General features: G+C 38.4%; 1 protein-coding gene across 1 annotated transcript in view; it reads right to left on the reverse strand.

Annotated features, from left to right (window-relative positions):
- EDIL3 (EGF like repeats and discoidin domains 3) overlaps positions 1-18,302 on the reverse strand; it is a 261,216-nt gene that overhangs the window by 45,141 nt on the left and 197,773 nt on the right. The window contains exons 7-9 of the mRNA XM_059833892.1: positions 12,861-13,016; positions 11,612-11,756; positions 5,840-6,024 (exon numbers count right to left, since the gene is read on the reverse strand). Coding sequence (XP_059689875.1) covers positions 5,840-6,024; positions 11,612-11,756; positions 12,861-13,016 — 486 coding nt within the window. The remainder of the gene's footprint in view (positions 1-5,839; positions 6,025-11,611; positions 11,757-12,860; positions 13,017-18,302) is intronic.

Raw genomic sequence — 18,302 nt, forward strand, 5'->3', positions numbered from 1 at the left:
TCCATTGACTATAGAAGGAGCCTAAGCAACTAATGAGAAGCAGATATTTTAAGGTATCTATAAATTGCATATGTAAATTTTATATATAGAACCTATAAAATTAAATATTACTGTAGTTTAGTCCCTTTGCATCAGGTTATATAGCCAACAACTTGGTGAAATGCAAAAAAAAGTCTGGGTTGTCTCTCTAGGTTCATGTTAACTGTGCTCTGCATGAGGCTGCTGGAGGTTACATAGCATTAGGCATGGTTACCCTCTGTCTTCTCTTAAACCTCATTTATCTTAGTATTTAGACAATTTCAGATGACTTGTGTTGGTGGTGCAAAGCACAACATGTACCACTGTCAGGTTTTGTGAATACTGCAGAAATGCAGCACAAAGTCTACTTTCTATTAGAGTACTTTGTAAGAAAAACTGAGTAGAAGGTGGGTCTGGTTTAGCCTTTAAATAACAAGCCTTCCATTAAATAACAAGACTTTCATTTGATCACTTAGAAGCTTAAACACTGTAAATAAATGCTAAGCAATGAAGATAAGTAGATCCTATGATGGCATGAGACTTTGTAGGTAGAGATGGTTTTGCATATATATAACAGAAAGTGAATAAATATTTGGAATAAAATTTTGCCTTTGTTTTCAATCAGGAGACTTCGTGATGTAAAAAAGATGATCATGTATTAAACTGGAAGGATAAGTCAATTGCAGCGCTGAGACAATTGCTTTCTAATGGTGTTGATGAAAAATCTCCATAATATTGTCTAATACTGGAGATTAGGTTGGCAGGAAAATACCCAACCCAAATGTATTATACTACTGGCAATCATCACATTTTAAAAATGTGTAGGTATATATTTAACAGTTCTTTGGCAATCTTCAAACAACCTGCTATCTTTATCAGCAACCGCTTTTTCCCTAATAGTGCTTAGCTGATTCCATCACATACAATCACCAAAAGAAACATTGGAATAAGACATTACTTGTTGCTCCACTCTACTATTTAAGGGAGGGATGATTTTCTTAAATCATCTGAGCTCAATGGCAACTATATAGAAGAACTGTGGATAAACTATATGAGGTTTATCACTCATGCACATCAAGCTGCAGAACCTTCCACTAGCTTTGCCACAAAATACAAGCTAAGCAACCAGATGAAAGTAATTTTTGCAGTTAGTAAACTGTTTTAAAGTTTCAAGTACAACTAGAAACGTAAAGCTATTGCAGTGCTGCTGGTGAACTGAAGATAATATGAAGATATAAAAGGAACCACAGCAGGCTTCCAAGATGGGCATCCTTTTCATCTAGCTGTGCTCTGTAGAGATACAGGCCTTCAAAAAACCCAGCGTATCACTGGTTTTAAAATAAAATACTACCAATACCCATGGACAACTAGAAAGTTAGAACTAGGACAACATACAAAACAATTTATGCAAAGGAGATGGTTGGGGGGGAGAATAAAGCTCCAGCTATTTGGGGACGCCAAATGAACTGAGATGCCTCAGCTCCGAGGAATATTGCAGAGGACAGTAGATCAGAGAAGAAGCATCAGAGAAATTACCTGCTGAAGCACCAGACAAAGGACAAACAGGCAAAGGCATTAAAGTATGAGGTGTTGCTGTCCTTATTAGGCAGTGAGAGAGAGTGGGAACTCAATACAATAACAGATATGGCATCTGCTGATCTAGCAGAAACAAGGAAATATCTTAAAACAGAAAAAATTAACTAACAGTAAATAGAGAAAAGGGAGTTTAAGCCGCTGTCCTGATTTCATAATTTATAACTGCAGAAAATTAGTAGTAGAGTGGGAATGAATTTTGAGGAAAATGTTAATTCTTTTGAACTATAATCTCAGTTAGGAAAATGAGATGCAGAATGGTGAAAATCTGTTTACAAGAGCCATCACCAAACACCTGAAAGATCAGCAGGAATAATTTTCAATAATCTTTATAGCCTCAGTGCCTCATTATAGGCATAAGGCAGGAAGTACTTTAACATTTCCTTTCATGTCAAATAACTGAAGAAATGGGAAGTGGGGTGGCCGGCTAGAATGACAGCCCTGGACTGTGTCCAGGAGGAGCAGAAGGACTCCCAAAACTAGCAAAGCAGCCTTGCTTGGTAGTTCAGCAGGAGATCCTGGAAAAAGCCAGTGAACTGGTTCAAGGTAGCAAATGATGCTGACAAACACATCAATGTAATGAAGGAAAGGGACTGCCTTGACGAAGAGCAAAGTTTAGGCTTTTTCTTTCTTTTCTTGGTAATTAATTTGAAATGCTTTACCTCGCTTAGTTTATGCTGAATTTATGCATAAATATGAGAAGCAAAACTTTACTATTTTTTTTTTTAATTTCACCTCCCCACCTCTCCCCAGTCTTTAATTTTACTGTTATTCAGATTATTTCACAGACGTGTCTCCAAAAGGATGGGAAGCCCTAAAGAAAAGTATTCAGGAGCAGAGAGAGTTGCTGGAACTCATTATTTGCATTAGATTTGGTACCAAACCTGAACAGCTACATTGTTCTCTAGATACTGCGTAGATTTCAACTGTGATGAGTAGAGAGACACTAAAGTGGCAGGTTACCTAAGTCAGTGTAAGCTCCTGTGCTATGAATTAGGCCAGGTAACTGACATGGCTTCTGCAGCATCATCTTTAAAGGAATGGCAGGAGTGCCCTTGTGCAAGCACGTGCGGGAATTCAGACCCAGATCATGACGGAGCTGGAGAAGGATGATTTTGGTCGTCTAATCTCATCAGCTTTTCCCCCACATCACAAAAATACTTTCTTCCATTACCAATGATGGTGCTTGGTGTAAAGGAGTGTTGTGTGGGGAACCTGAAGTTTGTAATTGAGTAGAGTCTAGATCACAATAGATTTTCGACAGTGGCAGCACCAATAAGGTGAATATTCCTCTTGAACCCGAAAACGCGCAGTCTGTGTGTGGAGCACATAATACTTCATATTCCTGCCCTCTGGAGCTAAATTATGGATGTATCAATGCAGAACACTTTAAAACAAAGACCATACCTATTAATGGCTGCATTTTTAATTACATAGAAGTTTCAGATTTTCCTTTTTGAGAGAAAACCGAGTAAAACAACCCCAGCTCATGACGGAGAAGAATTTATCTCTAGGGTTCATACAAAAGTGCTTTGAACTGCCCCTAAGTAGCAAGTAGCATTTATGCACATGATGCAAACATCACCTCTCAGCAACCATTATCACAGCAGGCGCTTTTAAACAGAGGAACAGTTGATAGCAATGGCATTTGGGCATGGATCCCTCAAAATAACTGTAAGTCAGAGCAGATCCATTCAAGTCATCCACAACAACAACAACAACAATAATTTTTAAAGGCATTCAGTAGGCTTTTACCCAATTTTATAGGCTTTCTAGTGAAAATTATAGAAGATAAAGCAAATAAGGCATGTGGAGAAAATTCAAAAGGCATGGAAAGCCAACACTGTGAAATATCATATTGGTAGGCCAGCTACTTCAGCAAAATCCAGCAATCTATGTCTTACTTTAAGCTTGTTTTAGGATAACATGGAATTGCTATTGGGATCATTCCTTGTAATATGTAATTGCTGAGAGAAAAGGGCATACAAATAAGTTTGCTTTCACATGCTTTTTCTTACAAAAGTGATTTGACTAAACTATATGACAGCAGCATGACGATAAAATTGCAGTCTGTGTTAAAATGTTACAATACAATACTCTGCGTTTCAAAGAAAAACAGCAAAGAGAAGAACAATGAATGGATGAATTTAAATGACAGGCATGTCTTTCTTACAGAATCGTTACCTAGACTTGAAGTATGTGAGCCCATCTCTACTCGTGGACTGAATTCAAAACAATCGGCCTATAGTAGAAGTTAACAACCAGTTTAAGCACTGAAAAAAACAAGTGTTTTTAATGTCACCTGGTTTTTTTCCAAACAAGAAATATTATCATAATCTTCTGGAAATATATCATTAAGTATAATGACTTTCAGAGAAGGACATCAAAGTTGGTGAGGGGTCTGGAGCACAAGTCTGATGAGGAGCGGCTGAGGGAGCTGGGGTTGTTCAGTCTGGAGAAGAGGAGGCTGAGGGGAGACCTTATCGCTCTCTACAATTACCTGAAAGGGGGTTGTGGTGAGGTGGGTGTTGGTCTCTTCTCCCAAGTGACAAGTGATAGGACAGAGGAAATGGCCTCAAGTTGCACCAGGGGAGGTTTAGGTTGGATATTAAGAAAAATCTCTTCGCTGAAAGGGTTGTCAGACATTGGAACAGGCTACCCAGGGAGGTGGTTGAATCGCCATCCCTGGAGGTATTTAAAAGATGTGTGGATGAGGTGCTTAGGGACATGGTTTATTGGAGGACTTAGCTGTGTTAGGTTTAGGGTTGGACTTGATGATCTTAAAGGTCTTTTCCAACCTAAACGATTCTATGATTCTAAATTGGTCATATTCCTGTGAAGTTATTGAGCTCATATTACAGCCATATGACAAAAGAAATAAAAGATGAATATTTCTTCACAACCTTCTTTTGACTGGATAAAAAAATGTATGCCTGATACTTCAAGGACTTGCAGAGATTCTGCAAGTGGTCAGATTCAATTCGCAGGTTCAGGTAGGCTCAAGTACAGCAAGACTTAGAATAGAATGGAAAATTTTAAAATGTAAGAATTAACTCTGCATCCCCTTGCTATCTGTAGTTAATTAAAAATCCACTGTCACCCACAGGAGGAATAACACACCACAGGATATTTCTGTGGAGTCTCTGCACGCCCTTCATTTCTTGGTATCACTGATGGGGCTAAATATAATATAACTGCTTCTCTTTTACATGGAGAAACATTTTCATCTGCTTCTCCACCATAAAATACAGCAATAAAATCTTCCTCCTCTCCAGAGGTTAGTAGCTGCTGTTTCAACAAGCTGCTCTAAAAAACTTTCAGCAAATCCCAGGAACTTCAGTTATTCAAAAGTTAAATAGACAAGGCAACTGCTCCTTCCTTTCATTATGTGTGTAAACTTGGAGAAAAGATAGTAATCCTATTGCTAAATTGCTTAGCAACTGTAGGTAAAAAAGCTAATATGTCATAATTTATACGTGAAAAGATTGCAGGGGCTTAGTAGCCACGTCTAGTGCTATTGAGGCTTCCCCCTGAGAACTGCACTGCAAACTGGCAGCTGACTCTAAACACTGCTATTTTCAACAGTTCAAAAAATGTAAATGTGTCAGCGACTGGTCAAATAGGCTTCCATACCAGTGATTTATTGCAATCTTTCACATTAACATACTACTGACTTGTATAAATTACTCCTAGGCTGAAAACAACCCCTGTGCACCGCTTTATAATGAATTCAAGTGCTGAATCAATCTTGCTAGCTTGAGAGTGATGTCGGAAGGTAATTTTGAGCAGTCTCAATTAGACAAAGATAATTTCAGTGGGCCAGATTTGCTAACGTGCACAAAGCTGAAGTAAATATGCTTTTCCAGGGAGCTTTGGAAGGACAGAAGGGGAAAAAAAAAATCACCTTTTTCAGCAAAAGAGAGGAAGCCAGTGAAACAGATCCGCAACTACTATTTGTGTCCATTAACAAAGGAAAATTCATGGCTGCTGGGCAACTCGTAAGGTTTGGCTAGTGGAGGTTTCCCTGAGCAGGGTTTTCTGCAAGTGTGTTACCAAAGACATGAAGATCTGCGTGGGCTTTCATAGCTTCATCACCTATATGTGGCAGAGTTAGGATGGTTACACTCAGAAGCTGAAGAAAATGAGTATAATCCTAAACCAGTCAACCTTCCCCATACCTGAAACACAAAGAAGATAAACTTTTGGGAAAACATATGTGAAACTTTACCTGCAACCACTGTGACTGATCATTGTGGCCAGAGGTCCAGGCATTAACTTTGCCTTGCTTGTCCAACCGGGCTTTCCTGGGCTCCCAAGCAAACATGTCCATGTTGAGTGTTCGGAAAACACTGGAAGCAGTAATTTGGTAGTCCTGTATATGTCCCGATTTCATTCCCAGGGGTTCAGAGCAACCTGGAACAGCAAAATAAGATCTATGACACTACCTACATATCTCTGTAAGTGGTTTAGGTTTTCCATTATGGAAAAGAAAACTAGCAATTCTTGAAGAAAAGGCTTTAATCAAGATTATTTTTGGAGGAACTTGCAAACAAACAAATGAAAAATAGCCAATTCAAGGCACTTTATTTCAACACTACCTTGGAAGAATCAAAAATAAGATAGAGAATTCAACATATTTTATTCTGGCATAAATTTATGAAGGCAAACAAACAGAAAAGATGTCTTTTGTCTCTTCTTATCTTTGTTTTATTTTCCTGTCCAGCAGCTTGCTATTGTTTCTCCTATTCAGTTTGATTTTATCATGCTTTTATGCCATATCACATCAACCATGTGTTTGCCTACTGAGGAAACATTAATTTTTCTTAAAGCAACTGCTGAAGTAAAATGTCAACAAACACTGAGCCTTCTACACTTTCGAATTACTTGACACCTAACAAAAAACTTAGAAAGCCCCAACACCTACTGGCAGTGGAAAACTACAAAAAATATACTGTGAAGGAGGGACAATGGTAGGAGATGATCACTTAAGAGAAATTGAGGATTAAAGGCTTATTTGTTTAAACCAGGTGGATGTCCCACATCATTGAGTTATTTTGATTGCAGCAAAAGATAGATCTTGAGCTTCTCCTTTCTTTGTTGGGTGTCCATGAAAAAAAAAAAAATAGTAAGTGTCTCTATGTTTCTCTGCCTTGCTATTTTACACCGGGAACACAGGCAGTACATTTGGACCCAGAAGAGGGAAGAAACAAGCTGACAACAGGAGAGGTACCCTTCAATAGCAGCACTGTAACAACAGCACTGGAAGTCAAGGGAGGTAGACAAGCTGCCTGGTTTTAAGACTAAAAATGAAATGTAAAAGAGAGGCAAATCAAGTGGCTGAGAGTGAGAGGGCTGCTAAGAGGTCAGGAAAGGTGGATGTATGGCTGGGTGGAGTTTGATGGTTGGTTGAGGAAAAGGTGAAAGATGGAGACAGGAACATGAAAAGAAGCAATTTTCTCATTTCCTTCCCGCCTCAGCTGCCAAAAACCTGCATATGTGCAGTTGTTCCAAAGTTTTCACTTCACAAATTTGGTGATCCTACTTAGTTCAGTAGCTGACTTGACATAGTTAAACTGCAAACAATATCTTAACATACTCTAACTCATTGAGTGAGAGTGTGCCCAGGATCTAACCTGGTTTTGGAAGGAGTGCATCATCACTGTGAATGCACAGAACTTTGACTTTATGTATCATTGGAAAGACAGAGGTTTTCCACCTGACACTCACATCCCATGTTGCTGAGCTGGTTGCTATCAGGTAATCATTTGCCGAGTCACCAGACATGTTTCTTAAAGCATACACGTAAGTTGTGAAGGCTTTCCTGCTGGGACAATGATCCTTCTCAGCTGGTGTCTCTCAATAGAGCCAGAACACTATGTGACCACTTAAAACACCTTCAAAATTCTTATTTCGTTTTTCAGTTTGTTTAAGCTAGATATCCAAGCTGGTTCTCTTGTTCTTAAAAGTCCATTTCCTCCACAGTATGTTTACCCAGATTTAAAGACCTGATTCTTTTTTAGTTTCTTTGATATTATTAGCAAAGACCTTTTGGTCAGATTCTACTTTCTGTTTCTCCTGTAGGTTTAACACACAGAATTAAGTGGAATTATTAGGGATTCAAATCAGGAAGGTAAGGCCAGGCCCTTTGTGGGGGCTCTAACAGCAGGAGCAAATGCATATTACCAGAGACAGATAATAATAATAAGCTCTTTAATGTAGTAACAACTGTATTTAAAATTTGAAATACTGACATGTTTCATATTCAGTTAAAAATTTAACAGAAAATAGAGTTAACTTTTGAAAAAGCCCAACCTTTCAGAACTGATTCTCAGTGCACAAATGGAAATTGCACAGCCTTGTCTGTAGGAGGAACTACCTAGTTCAAAACAACAACAAAACAATTTTCCTCACAGTAGTAGGGAGCAATTGATAGCACAAATGAGAGAGACTCATCTGTTGCTTTAGAGAAGGACTTTGCTTATTATTCAATTCTGAAGTATCGCTTCAGGATCACAAGGGCTGTCAGCAGGAATGTTTCATCTGAGGAATCTGAAGGAGGCTCCTGACACAAAAACATGGGTTGTCAAAAGTGTTTTTCAGTGCTGGTCCAATCCATCAAAAATAGTTCTATCTTTTCTGAGTATTATTATTGATTTATGAAACAACAGATGTGTCTGCTTGTGTTTCTGTGCATGCGTGCATGCATTAATTGGATTTTACACTCGCCTTCCTTCTCCACTGCCCCAAAGGGAGGAGGAAAACAGTTATTAAAGGTACAGGAGAAAGTGAGAAGAACAATGAGAACCAGAAGAGATGAACATGATGCACACAGGTGGCAGAAAACAGTCTTAATGCTGTGTCACAGAAAGCAACAGCAGACCCAGTCGCTTCCCAGCTCCCTCGGCACCCTGCTGCAATGACAGAAGATAATGACTGTTTATTTTGATCGGCGAGCTATGACTTAGAGTGCAAAGGACAGAATTGTCAAACTAGTACAAAACTTTGTGTCTGTAGATAGTCATCCCCCAGAGAAGTGTTTTTTTAATAATGCTTATGCCTCCCCAGGACATCTCCTCTTCACTGCACTGTATCTTCTTTAAATTTGCTTTGCAATGTCCCTGCGAAAGGATTCAATCTCTCTTCCCATTTTTAAAATCTGTCAAAGTTAGTGAGAACTGATATAGACATACTATGTTCAGTGCAGCATCTTAGGTCAAAATGTTTGAGATGCTTTGGATATCACCATCTGTGGTAAATGATATCTGATAACTCTGTATGTTTAAACCTATCTAGGTATAAGTTTGCAGTTACTTCTTATTTGGTCTAGCTCAATGAAACAGAAGCAGCAAAATAATGAGGATGAGTATGGATTAGCATTGAAAAATGAAAGAATCCACATGAAGGTTATTCTCTGTTGACTCTTCTGAGGGCACAACATTTTACTCTTCAGTCTGTGTCCTGTACCATGCCCCTCATCTAACTCTTCTTTCATGAAAGCTCAAATCCTCAAAGGAAATATTAAATATCCAATGCAGCGGAGGCAAGACCACAAATGGATCTGCATGCAAAGGTCTACATGCGTCTTGTCTTGGGCCAGGATTCATGCAGTATTGGTGAAAGCAGCATAAGTCAATTATTTGAGGGCAAGGGTGATTTTGTTTTGATTAATACTCTGATATTTTTCTTTTCTGAATACCAAGAGATTTTAAAATTTTTCTTCCTACTAATGAACATAGGATTCCTTTCCAGATTAGATAGTGCTGAAGACAAACAAGGGGAGGGGAATCTAGTATTCGATGGAGATGTTACAAAGTCCTCTTGTGTGTGAGTTTGCGTGAATGGTACCTATAGGTACTGTGAGGATAGAGAAACAGTTACAAGAGAACAACATACCAAAAAGAGGAAAATTACACACTCAGAAGGTGCTATAAATCTCACAAGGATGGTTAAGTTTTGGTGACCAGCATCCCTCTGTAAGAACTGACAAACTCAGAACACCAAGAATTTGCTGAATTGGTACACAGCCACCAACATACACAAGCATCAACAATGTATGACACAGACCACATACAAGAAGGCAGAACCTGCTATCTGCAGGTGTTTGAGTGTGTGAGTGAATTGCATGAGGAAATGACTGTGTTGTGCGAACAGTTACCGGTTTTTAAAGACAACAGCTTGATGCTGCTATTAATAACAGCTTAATGAATAAAGGCATTCTAATAAACAGTAGCTGTGATCTGTTTCTCCCCCCACATCAATATTCTATGAAGGGAAGGGAATTTACAACACAGAGATGTGCAAAACACAGGTAAGGCAGGAACACAAGGCTATGAAAATTAATGCCTAATTTATTGACAGCCGACTCCACAAGCATTGATCATGGTTTTCAATAAGATCTCACCATGGGTCCTGGTAAGTAAAGCTATTTATGAGCCTAGAGCAGATTATATTGAACATTTTGTTGAAGATTTTCCTAATAAAGAATTATTTTTTTTTTATGATCTGGTGCTGTGAGACAGTCTTCTTCCCTTCAGTAGTGACTCTCTTCTCTAGCACTAGAACTTGTTAGAGAAGCCAGACCTCTCAAAGTGTTTTTCTGCCTAAGACAGACCACCTGGAATCAGAGTGACTTACTCTGTTGTTATGTATAATCACACTCTTCTTTCAGTAAGATTGAAATTGTTTGGCTGCGCCTTGGCTGCCTGCAGTTCTAAGAAATGATGACCTTGAAACTGTTAGCAGACCACTGAAAAGAATTCACTTCAGTAGCTTTCACAGTTCTTTGAGCAAAACAATTCCTGGTCATTCTGGCAAGGACTTACTCTAAACTGTGGTTCCAGAAATGGAAGACATAAAAAAAAATTTTCTAATAGACTAAAGCAGCTAGACAGAATTTTCTATTTACTCTCAAACCTATCTATATTGGAAAAGGGCTACAGTGAGATTAATACATTAACTTTTCATTTCTGAATCTGGTTTTGATGCCGCTAGAGGACTGAGAATTATTTAACTCCAGCTGTGTTGATATATCATTCGTGAACTGGGTGACTATTGTTTGTACAGTCAGCAGGCAGCCACATAAAAGTCATTCTTAAATGAATTCAGTGGTGTGCTCCCACCGGTAAAAGGTTGATCTCTTGAAAAAGATAAAAAATTTACATGCTTTACTGAATTTGTAAGGGAACGTGGTTCTTGCAGAGAGTGGCTAGAGGTCAGGTTTTACACTCATGAGCTATAACTTCTGCTACTACAAACCTTAAGAGGGTTTATATTGGCTCCACTTGTTGATTTACTTTTTGCTATGAGATGCAATCCCTGCTTCTGCTAGAAATCCACAAAGCAAATCTAAACTGAAATCTTGCCTAAGCAAAATACATCTTACTGCACTTCGAGTGGTCCTTGACGGCAGCTGAAGCACCCTTGTCCCTCTGAGGATGTTACACAGCACACCGGTGTGGTCACCCAGCAGCCAGGAGAAATTACTCAAATCAGCTTTGATGCCTGCTTCTGCCGTGACTCTGTTGTACAGCACTGCACAAACAGCTTCAGCTCTCAGAAAACGATTTCAGCGCTTACTTTAGGCTGTGCTGGGTGTAACTGTGAGTTAGAGACTCTTTGTCTCATGGTCTGCTTAGTATGTAACATAATGGGTCCTGATAGCTGTTGATACTTATTAAAACTGCTGTAAATGACCTTTCTAGGTCGCACGTAATTGGAGGCCAATGTGCACAGAAAGATTTACAAAGTGTTATTAGGTTGCTACCACATTACCCTACTAATATTACTGGCCTACTGCAAGCAACTATTGTCACTTACATCATTTAGGTAAGTGTTGTTGCTTATGTAATTTACATAGAAAGAGATAAGTAACTGTCTGGATAAACTCAGCCCTGCCAACTGCATTTCACCAGGAATAAACTGCACGCAGTTTAGAACATGGGCACAAAAATACGCTGCTTGATGGCTGACTTCAGAGATGAGGTGATTGCAGAATACCCACCTGACAGTTCACAGCCAAGAAGTTCCATTCTCAACGTGCAGTGTCTTCTGCACACCTGAGGATACAGCCGTATGTACTGCGACTTAATTGGAGGGGTGAAGGAGTTCGCGTACGGGGTGTTGTTGTCCACGTTTCCACGAAACACCTGTGATAAAATGAAATATTCATAAAAATATGCCAGGAGGATTACTCGAGGTTCAGTTGATTTCCATGTCTCAAAAATATCTGCATTGTTTTTCTGACCTTGCCTGCACATATCTCTGCAAGTTTTTCCCAAATAGAGACTGTTTTATAATTTCTAGTGCCCAACATACAAGTTTTTGAGCAAAACTTACTGGCGTTGGCTCGCATCGGCATGCGTTCGCCACCTGTGCTGAATCAGGACCTCTATCTTGTCACTCCTAGAAACCAAAGCTACTAATGGAACTAAATTATGTCTTCTTTTCTAATTAGTGTATTAGTTCCAATTCAATTTAGCCTGCAATTATTTATGCTGACTGCTTATTTTTTTCCCTCTACTTCCAGAACCTGATCCAACTGCCACTGAAGCGCACTGCAACCCTCCCATTGAGCTCAGGGGAAGCTGAATTAAACCTATAAGCATTCTTCTGTTCACGCCTCACTCTAACCAGATATGCTTGTACTTTGTTTTCTTCCCTCATTATATACCTCTTCACACAGCATTTTAATTTCCTAGTAGAGAAAATATGTCTAATGCCGCAAAGTGCCTTAGTTCTATTTTAACTTGCAGAGTAAAGGGATTTTTGCTGCTTTGTATGCACAAGTCTATAAAAAATAAGTGGTAACTGTAAACTGTAAACACATACTTCCCACTGGATGATACTGTTTGTGCAATACAGAGATTAGCATTGATGAATGGGTTCTATGCTTTTAAGGGTTAACGCTAATCTGCCAATGTAATAAAACTAAATTGAAAACGGAGTAATGAGTAATTACTGGTAAACTAATTAAAATGAAAATCAGTTAAGTGTAATAAACAGGATTATTCTAGCCTTGGGACATAGTATTTATACACCCATCAATTAAAGTATAAGAAATCCTTAGCAGACAGAAAGTGCAAACTTATTGATGATTTTTTTTGCAGAGAAAAATAATAACAAGGCAACCTATATCACACTGTCAGGCAATTAGGCTTATCTACTAGAGATACCTCATACTTCTGAAGGCAGCTAAACCATAAGATGTATTCACCATAAGATGTATTCATATACAGATGACTTAATCTTACCATATCTTCTTTTGTGCCTTTTACTTTGTACATTGCCCATGACTTCCCATCATTACTGTATGCAATTTTGTAAGATTTTACATATTCTGGACTTCCAATCCTCTTGGCACCTTGAGTTATAACTCCAGTGACTCGCATCTTCTTCTGCAGGTTTATCTGAAATAACAGTACAATGTTACCACCAACCATCTGAGGGACACAGTTCTGATTCCTTTTTTTTTTTAAGGACAGAAATGAAAAAACATAGCTGTAGCATTTAAATTACTATCTTTACACTTGCATTAATTCCTTTTCTTTCATTCATTTCATGTTCATATGCATATAAATAAATGAAAAAAATTGAAGCAAAAGACTGTACTATGCTTATGGCTTCATGTGTATATGTACACATACATGTATATATTGTTGACATACAGGATATTACTGGTATATTACTGGGATATAACATATTACTGGTATAGAGGATTACTGCTATATATTTCCTTCCTAAAAAAGAAATGCAACAGTGCAATAATTTACCAAAGGCTGAATCTTCTGGTCTATTAGAAGCCAATTTGCAGTCCCATACAAAAGGGCCTCAGTTAACTTCAGGTCACATTTCTTTGTGAAAGTAAAAATACAGGGATGTTCTGTCAAGCAAACAAATAGACTTTTCCTTGATTCTCACTGAAAGTTCATATATCTAAAGACCATGGTTGAAATGCTAATCCCAAAACAGTCAATAGCAAAATACCAATGGCTATCAATGGATATGAACATTCCCTGTGTATTTGTGTTGACCTCAACACCTTGAAGTACAAAATGAAGATGTACGGAGAGTTCAACAATATTCAGACAACCTTAATTTTGCCTTCTTTATCCATCTATGATATGGGAAAGACAACTATCTTCTCACAAAATTCAGAATGTGACATTCAAATCAAATAATGCTGGCATCATCAGCCTCGTCCCTGCAATGAAGTCAATCATGAAGCAACCTTTGGCAATTGCACTCCCACCCTCCCACTGGTAGACAGCTGAAGTCTATAACTTTTGCACTAAATGAAGCTTAACAAAGAGCTGTCATACTGTGAGAATTGTGTGAAGGTGCAGGCAGATGTGTGATAAAAGGAGACGAATGGAAATACTAGAGAGTAAACAACTGGGACAGTGTAAATAATACATTAAGCTACATTAGCACTGTCTCCTCCAAATGAATCTTATCTCTGCTCCCCAGTTAGAGGAGCTGACCTAGTGCATTCCCTGCTATTTGGGATACCACCCCCAGTACAAGAATATAGAGAGTCAGAGACAGATCAGGGATCTGCTGTCCAAATAGTTTAATCCCTTTTTTCTTTACAGTGTGGTTTCAAGATTATCTCTCACTTGGTAATGTAATTTAGACTCTAGTAAGGACGCAAGATGATCAAACTTCAGTGTTTCAATATCTTACTGTGTACACAATAGGAAAGTGGAGAAAGAATTTTACTCCTGTTTTTTTAAGGGGGTCTAGCTATTTCTCTGTTACTTATCTGAAATAGTTGGACTTCTGATATTTTTATTCTTGAGGAAAAAGAAACTTCAGTGTAGTTTTACCATAGTTCTCCTTATAAGTAATTAATAAACATTCATACACCTTTAGAATAACAATGGATATTTTAGAGGTTTAGACTCATTGTAAGGGGAGAAGCTGCCTATAAAAGATCAGATTTTTTTACAGGATCTCTCTCACATATACCAAGAACACTCAGGAACATTTGCAATTGCAATGGGGAGAATGCACTCACAGCTGGAATTTAGACAGGTATTAATTAGAAGAGATTCGGGCCTTTTTACAGTCTTGGGAAACCTTCTTTTCCCACATTCCAGATTTCCCAGAGACAAGAAAAAGACACACTGTATTTGTAAGCGGACAGCTCCAGAGACTACTATCAGGCCCCTAACTACATTGAAAAATGTAGTTAACATAGGACAGTAACCAGTCAGACATAAAGATTTCTGGAAGTCTCTTATACAGATTTCACTCTCTGTATGGAATTTAAGAACATGAATAAACAGACAAGTAAAATAATCTTTCATATATTTACAAAATTACTAATAATTAAGTGAACAATATCACAGAATCACAGAATCACTACCATTGGAAAAGACCTGTAAGATCATCAAGTCCAACCATCAACTAAGACCACCATGCCCACTAAACCATGTCCCACAATGCCTCATCCACACGCTCCTTGAACACCTCCAGGGAGGGTGACTCCACCACCTCCCTGGGCAGCCTCTTCCAGTGCTTCACCACTCTCTCAGTAAAGAATTGTTTCCTAATATCCAGCCTGAGCCTCCTCTGGCACAGCTTGAGGCCATTTCCTCTTGTCCTGTCGCTAGTCACTTGGGAGAAGGGACCAACACCCACCTCTCTGCAACCTCCTTATCTCCAAAAACAAATTAGAAAGCACAGTCAAACAGAAACCAGCCATTGATTATTTGCATTTTGCATAGTAGTATCATTTTGACTTGTAGTATCTTCACATTTCACTGTTTGGGAGAAAGAAGATGTAAGGCAACACCAAATAAATTTTCTTTGATCCAGTTCTGCATATACCTAATATTCTTTCAACTTCATTCCCAGTTTTTCTTTTTCCAGATAATAATCTAGGACAGGTTATTTGGATGAGAATTTATGTAGAATTTTTTTTTCCCTGTTTATTCAGGAAGAGTAGTTTCTAATGATACCATGGCTTTAACCAGTGGATATTATATTCCCACACTGGCTCCTTTCCATGCCCCAGCCTCCATCTCTAATGCACAACAAATCAACCACTGTATTTGACGAAGCAAAACAATGACAAAAAAGCCACCCAAAAGTAATCTGCCGAAAAGTTTAATAGTATGGTTGAAATTAAAAAAAAAGAAAAGTCCTACTGAATGAAGGGAAGATTTGGTCAGATAATAATAAAATTTAAACAAAAACAATTTTGTTTTAAATACTTATTTAATATACATACTATTTAACCTGTGTTCTTTGAGTTTCAGGAGGTAAAACCCCTGCCTCTGTTTTGCTATATACCAGCTTGCTCTGTACTCTTATCTGTATATCTGTACATATAAGCTACACAATTTTATTTACTTCTCTGTTTTAACAGACAGAAGCTTTCCTTTTAGAGGCCTTCTTGATCAGTATCCATACTGTGAGTCACAAACTGAGCTTTGGCTTTAAGCAGTATTGAGCTTGATATAACACCGGAAATAAAACCAGGTTACTGTGTTTTGCAATTAGGTCTACATATTCTGGCAATGTTTGCAGGAAAATCCCAATGAAGGGGGAAAAAAACCTGCTTTCAAATCCTTGCAGCTTTCCTACATACAAAATCCCCATGGGGCTAACGTCAAGGCTGCGGTAGCTCTTTTCAGTGCATATGGATACACCAGGAATTAATTGGCCCTTTGTGTCTGGGTTCTTTTATTTGTTTTAAATTTTTCAAGTCAGAGCTTAGCAAAACTCAAAATATTACAACTGGGCAATGACTATAACGAAGCAGGTGCTGAATTCTTTCTTACTTAATGTACTTCAGTAAGAACCAAAGTTCCCCACGTGAAATGTGAACTAGCTCTTTTAGCACTAAAAGCATTTTCAAAGGTGTTTTTCTGCAGCGGTTGTGAAGAAAAGCAGCTTAGGAAGCTCTGCTTTGTGGATTCAGATCTCGGACAGAATGTTATATATTCTAATTACATGGGTGACTGTTTTAAAACAAAGAAAGAAGTGGAAGTCACCAGGATAAGAACAAGAGTTTAACACACTTTTTTGAAAAAGGTAATAGCTTATTCAGTTGTAAAGGACCCCTTACCATTACCTAGATTAACTGGAAAAAAACAAGGATGATAGAAGATCAATAGCATTTTGAGGGATTTACCCCAGTAATTTAAGTATTAATGCACAGTAAAGACCTTATAGGAAGAAGATGCTTGCATAGAAATTTGAGGAAACTACTTACAGCAAAAAAAAAAAGGAACTGATCACTTCTATCAGTCCCACTTAAATTTAAGGTTATTTTGAGACTAATGGATTCAGACTTGACACTCAACCCCTGTCCATGGACCTGCGTTCAGCCCCAGCTCAGAGTGGGGCTCCTGGGTCCAGCAACCTCCATGGGACCTAATTCACCCAAAATACGTCAGGAATTTGGCTACGATGTTCACAAGCAAATACGATGATGCTCATTGCCTTACATCCTCATGGCATGAAGCATTTTATGAAGCTTGGGTAAGGTGCTGTTTAACACCTACAGGTAATGGAATCTGCCTCAAACAGGTTTTGCATTTCAGTGAGGAAGTTTTCTGAGGCTAGAATAAATGATGAACACTGAATCACTCAGGTAAAACTGCATCTGAAAAGTGGCCAGTAGTCTGACATCAATCCATTTAAATCTGATACTACATGAAATAGATTATGTCTACACAATATATGGTGGATGATGCAACGTCACTGTGGTGATACTGCAAAAAACTCAGCTAGACCACAGACATGGTAGTCAACTCAAGTTAATAGACAGTGCCAAGGGACAAGATACAATACCTCAGAGTCAGTGCTGTATATGCTGTCGAAGGCTGAATTCATGTACCGCCAGTCACTCAGTGCCTTCTATACTAGGTCATACAGCCAAAACTAAGTAAACAGAAAATCACTTGAGGCACACTCCCTCGAGTGCCATGTATGCGCAAAAGCTGGGGAATAAAATTGGCTCTGTCAGTTTAAAAAGTTGCCAGCAGTTCTTGAAATTTCTTTTAACTTTGTTCCTTTCAACTACCACAATCATTCTGACTCCGAGGTTAGACAACTTTTATCATCACAGCAGGTTATAGAGTCATGGTTTCTTTCAAGAGGAGGGGAAAAAGTAACCAGTATGCCATGTTTCCTGCTCTCAGCACTGATTCTGTAGGAGTAATTATCTATTAAAACAATTTTCACTGGTGTACTGAAGTTTTTGACTGCAATGACTCTGTTTGAGGATGTTTGAATCTGTTTGAGGATGCTGAATTATTCAGTTGTCTACACTGATGAAGATGTAGCCCATTAAGATTTTCCCGGAACTTGAAAAAATCTATATAGGAAAGGAAATAAAACAAATGAAAAAGAGTATTTTCCCAAGAGAAAGTGGCAATATGAACAAGGAAATTTTACAAGTTCCTCTAGATTGTGCAGTGCCTCATTTTCAAAGGCAATTCAGAACCAATTCTGCAAATCTGCATGGTGTGGGTGCAGCTTCCATTTTAGGTGTGAGTAAACGTAGGACTGTTAAGACTGGAGGGAACTGCTTCAGGCTTGTTTTCCACAAACAGTCCAAAGGGCTCCAAAAAACAACGACCAAAAATAACTTCCCAGCATGCTTAACGAACCTTAGAATTGTAGAAAAAAGATTACATTCATAGTCATAATATGTCGATGTAACAGAACAGCAGAGATTA

This window comes from Gavia stellata, chromosome Z (assembly GCF_030936135.1).
Source record: "Gavia stellata isolate bGavSte3 chromosome Z, bGavSte3.hap2, whole genome shotgun sequence".
Taxonomy (NCBI): domain Eukaryota; kingdom Metazoa; phylum Chordata; class Aves; order Gaviiformes; family Gaviidae; genus Gavia; species Gavia stellata.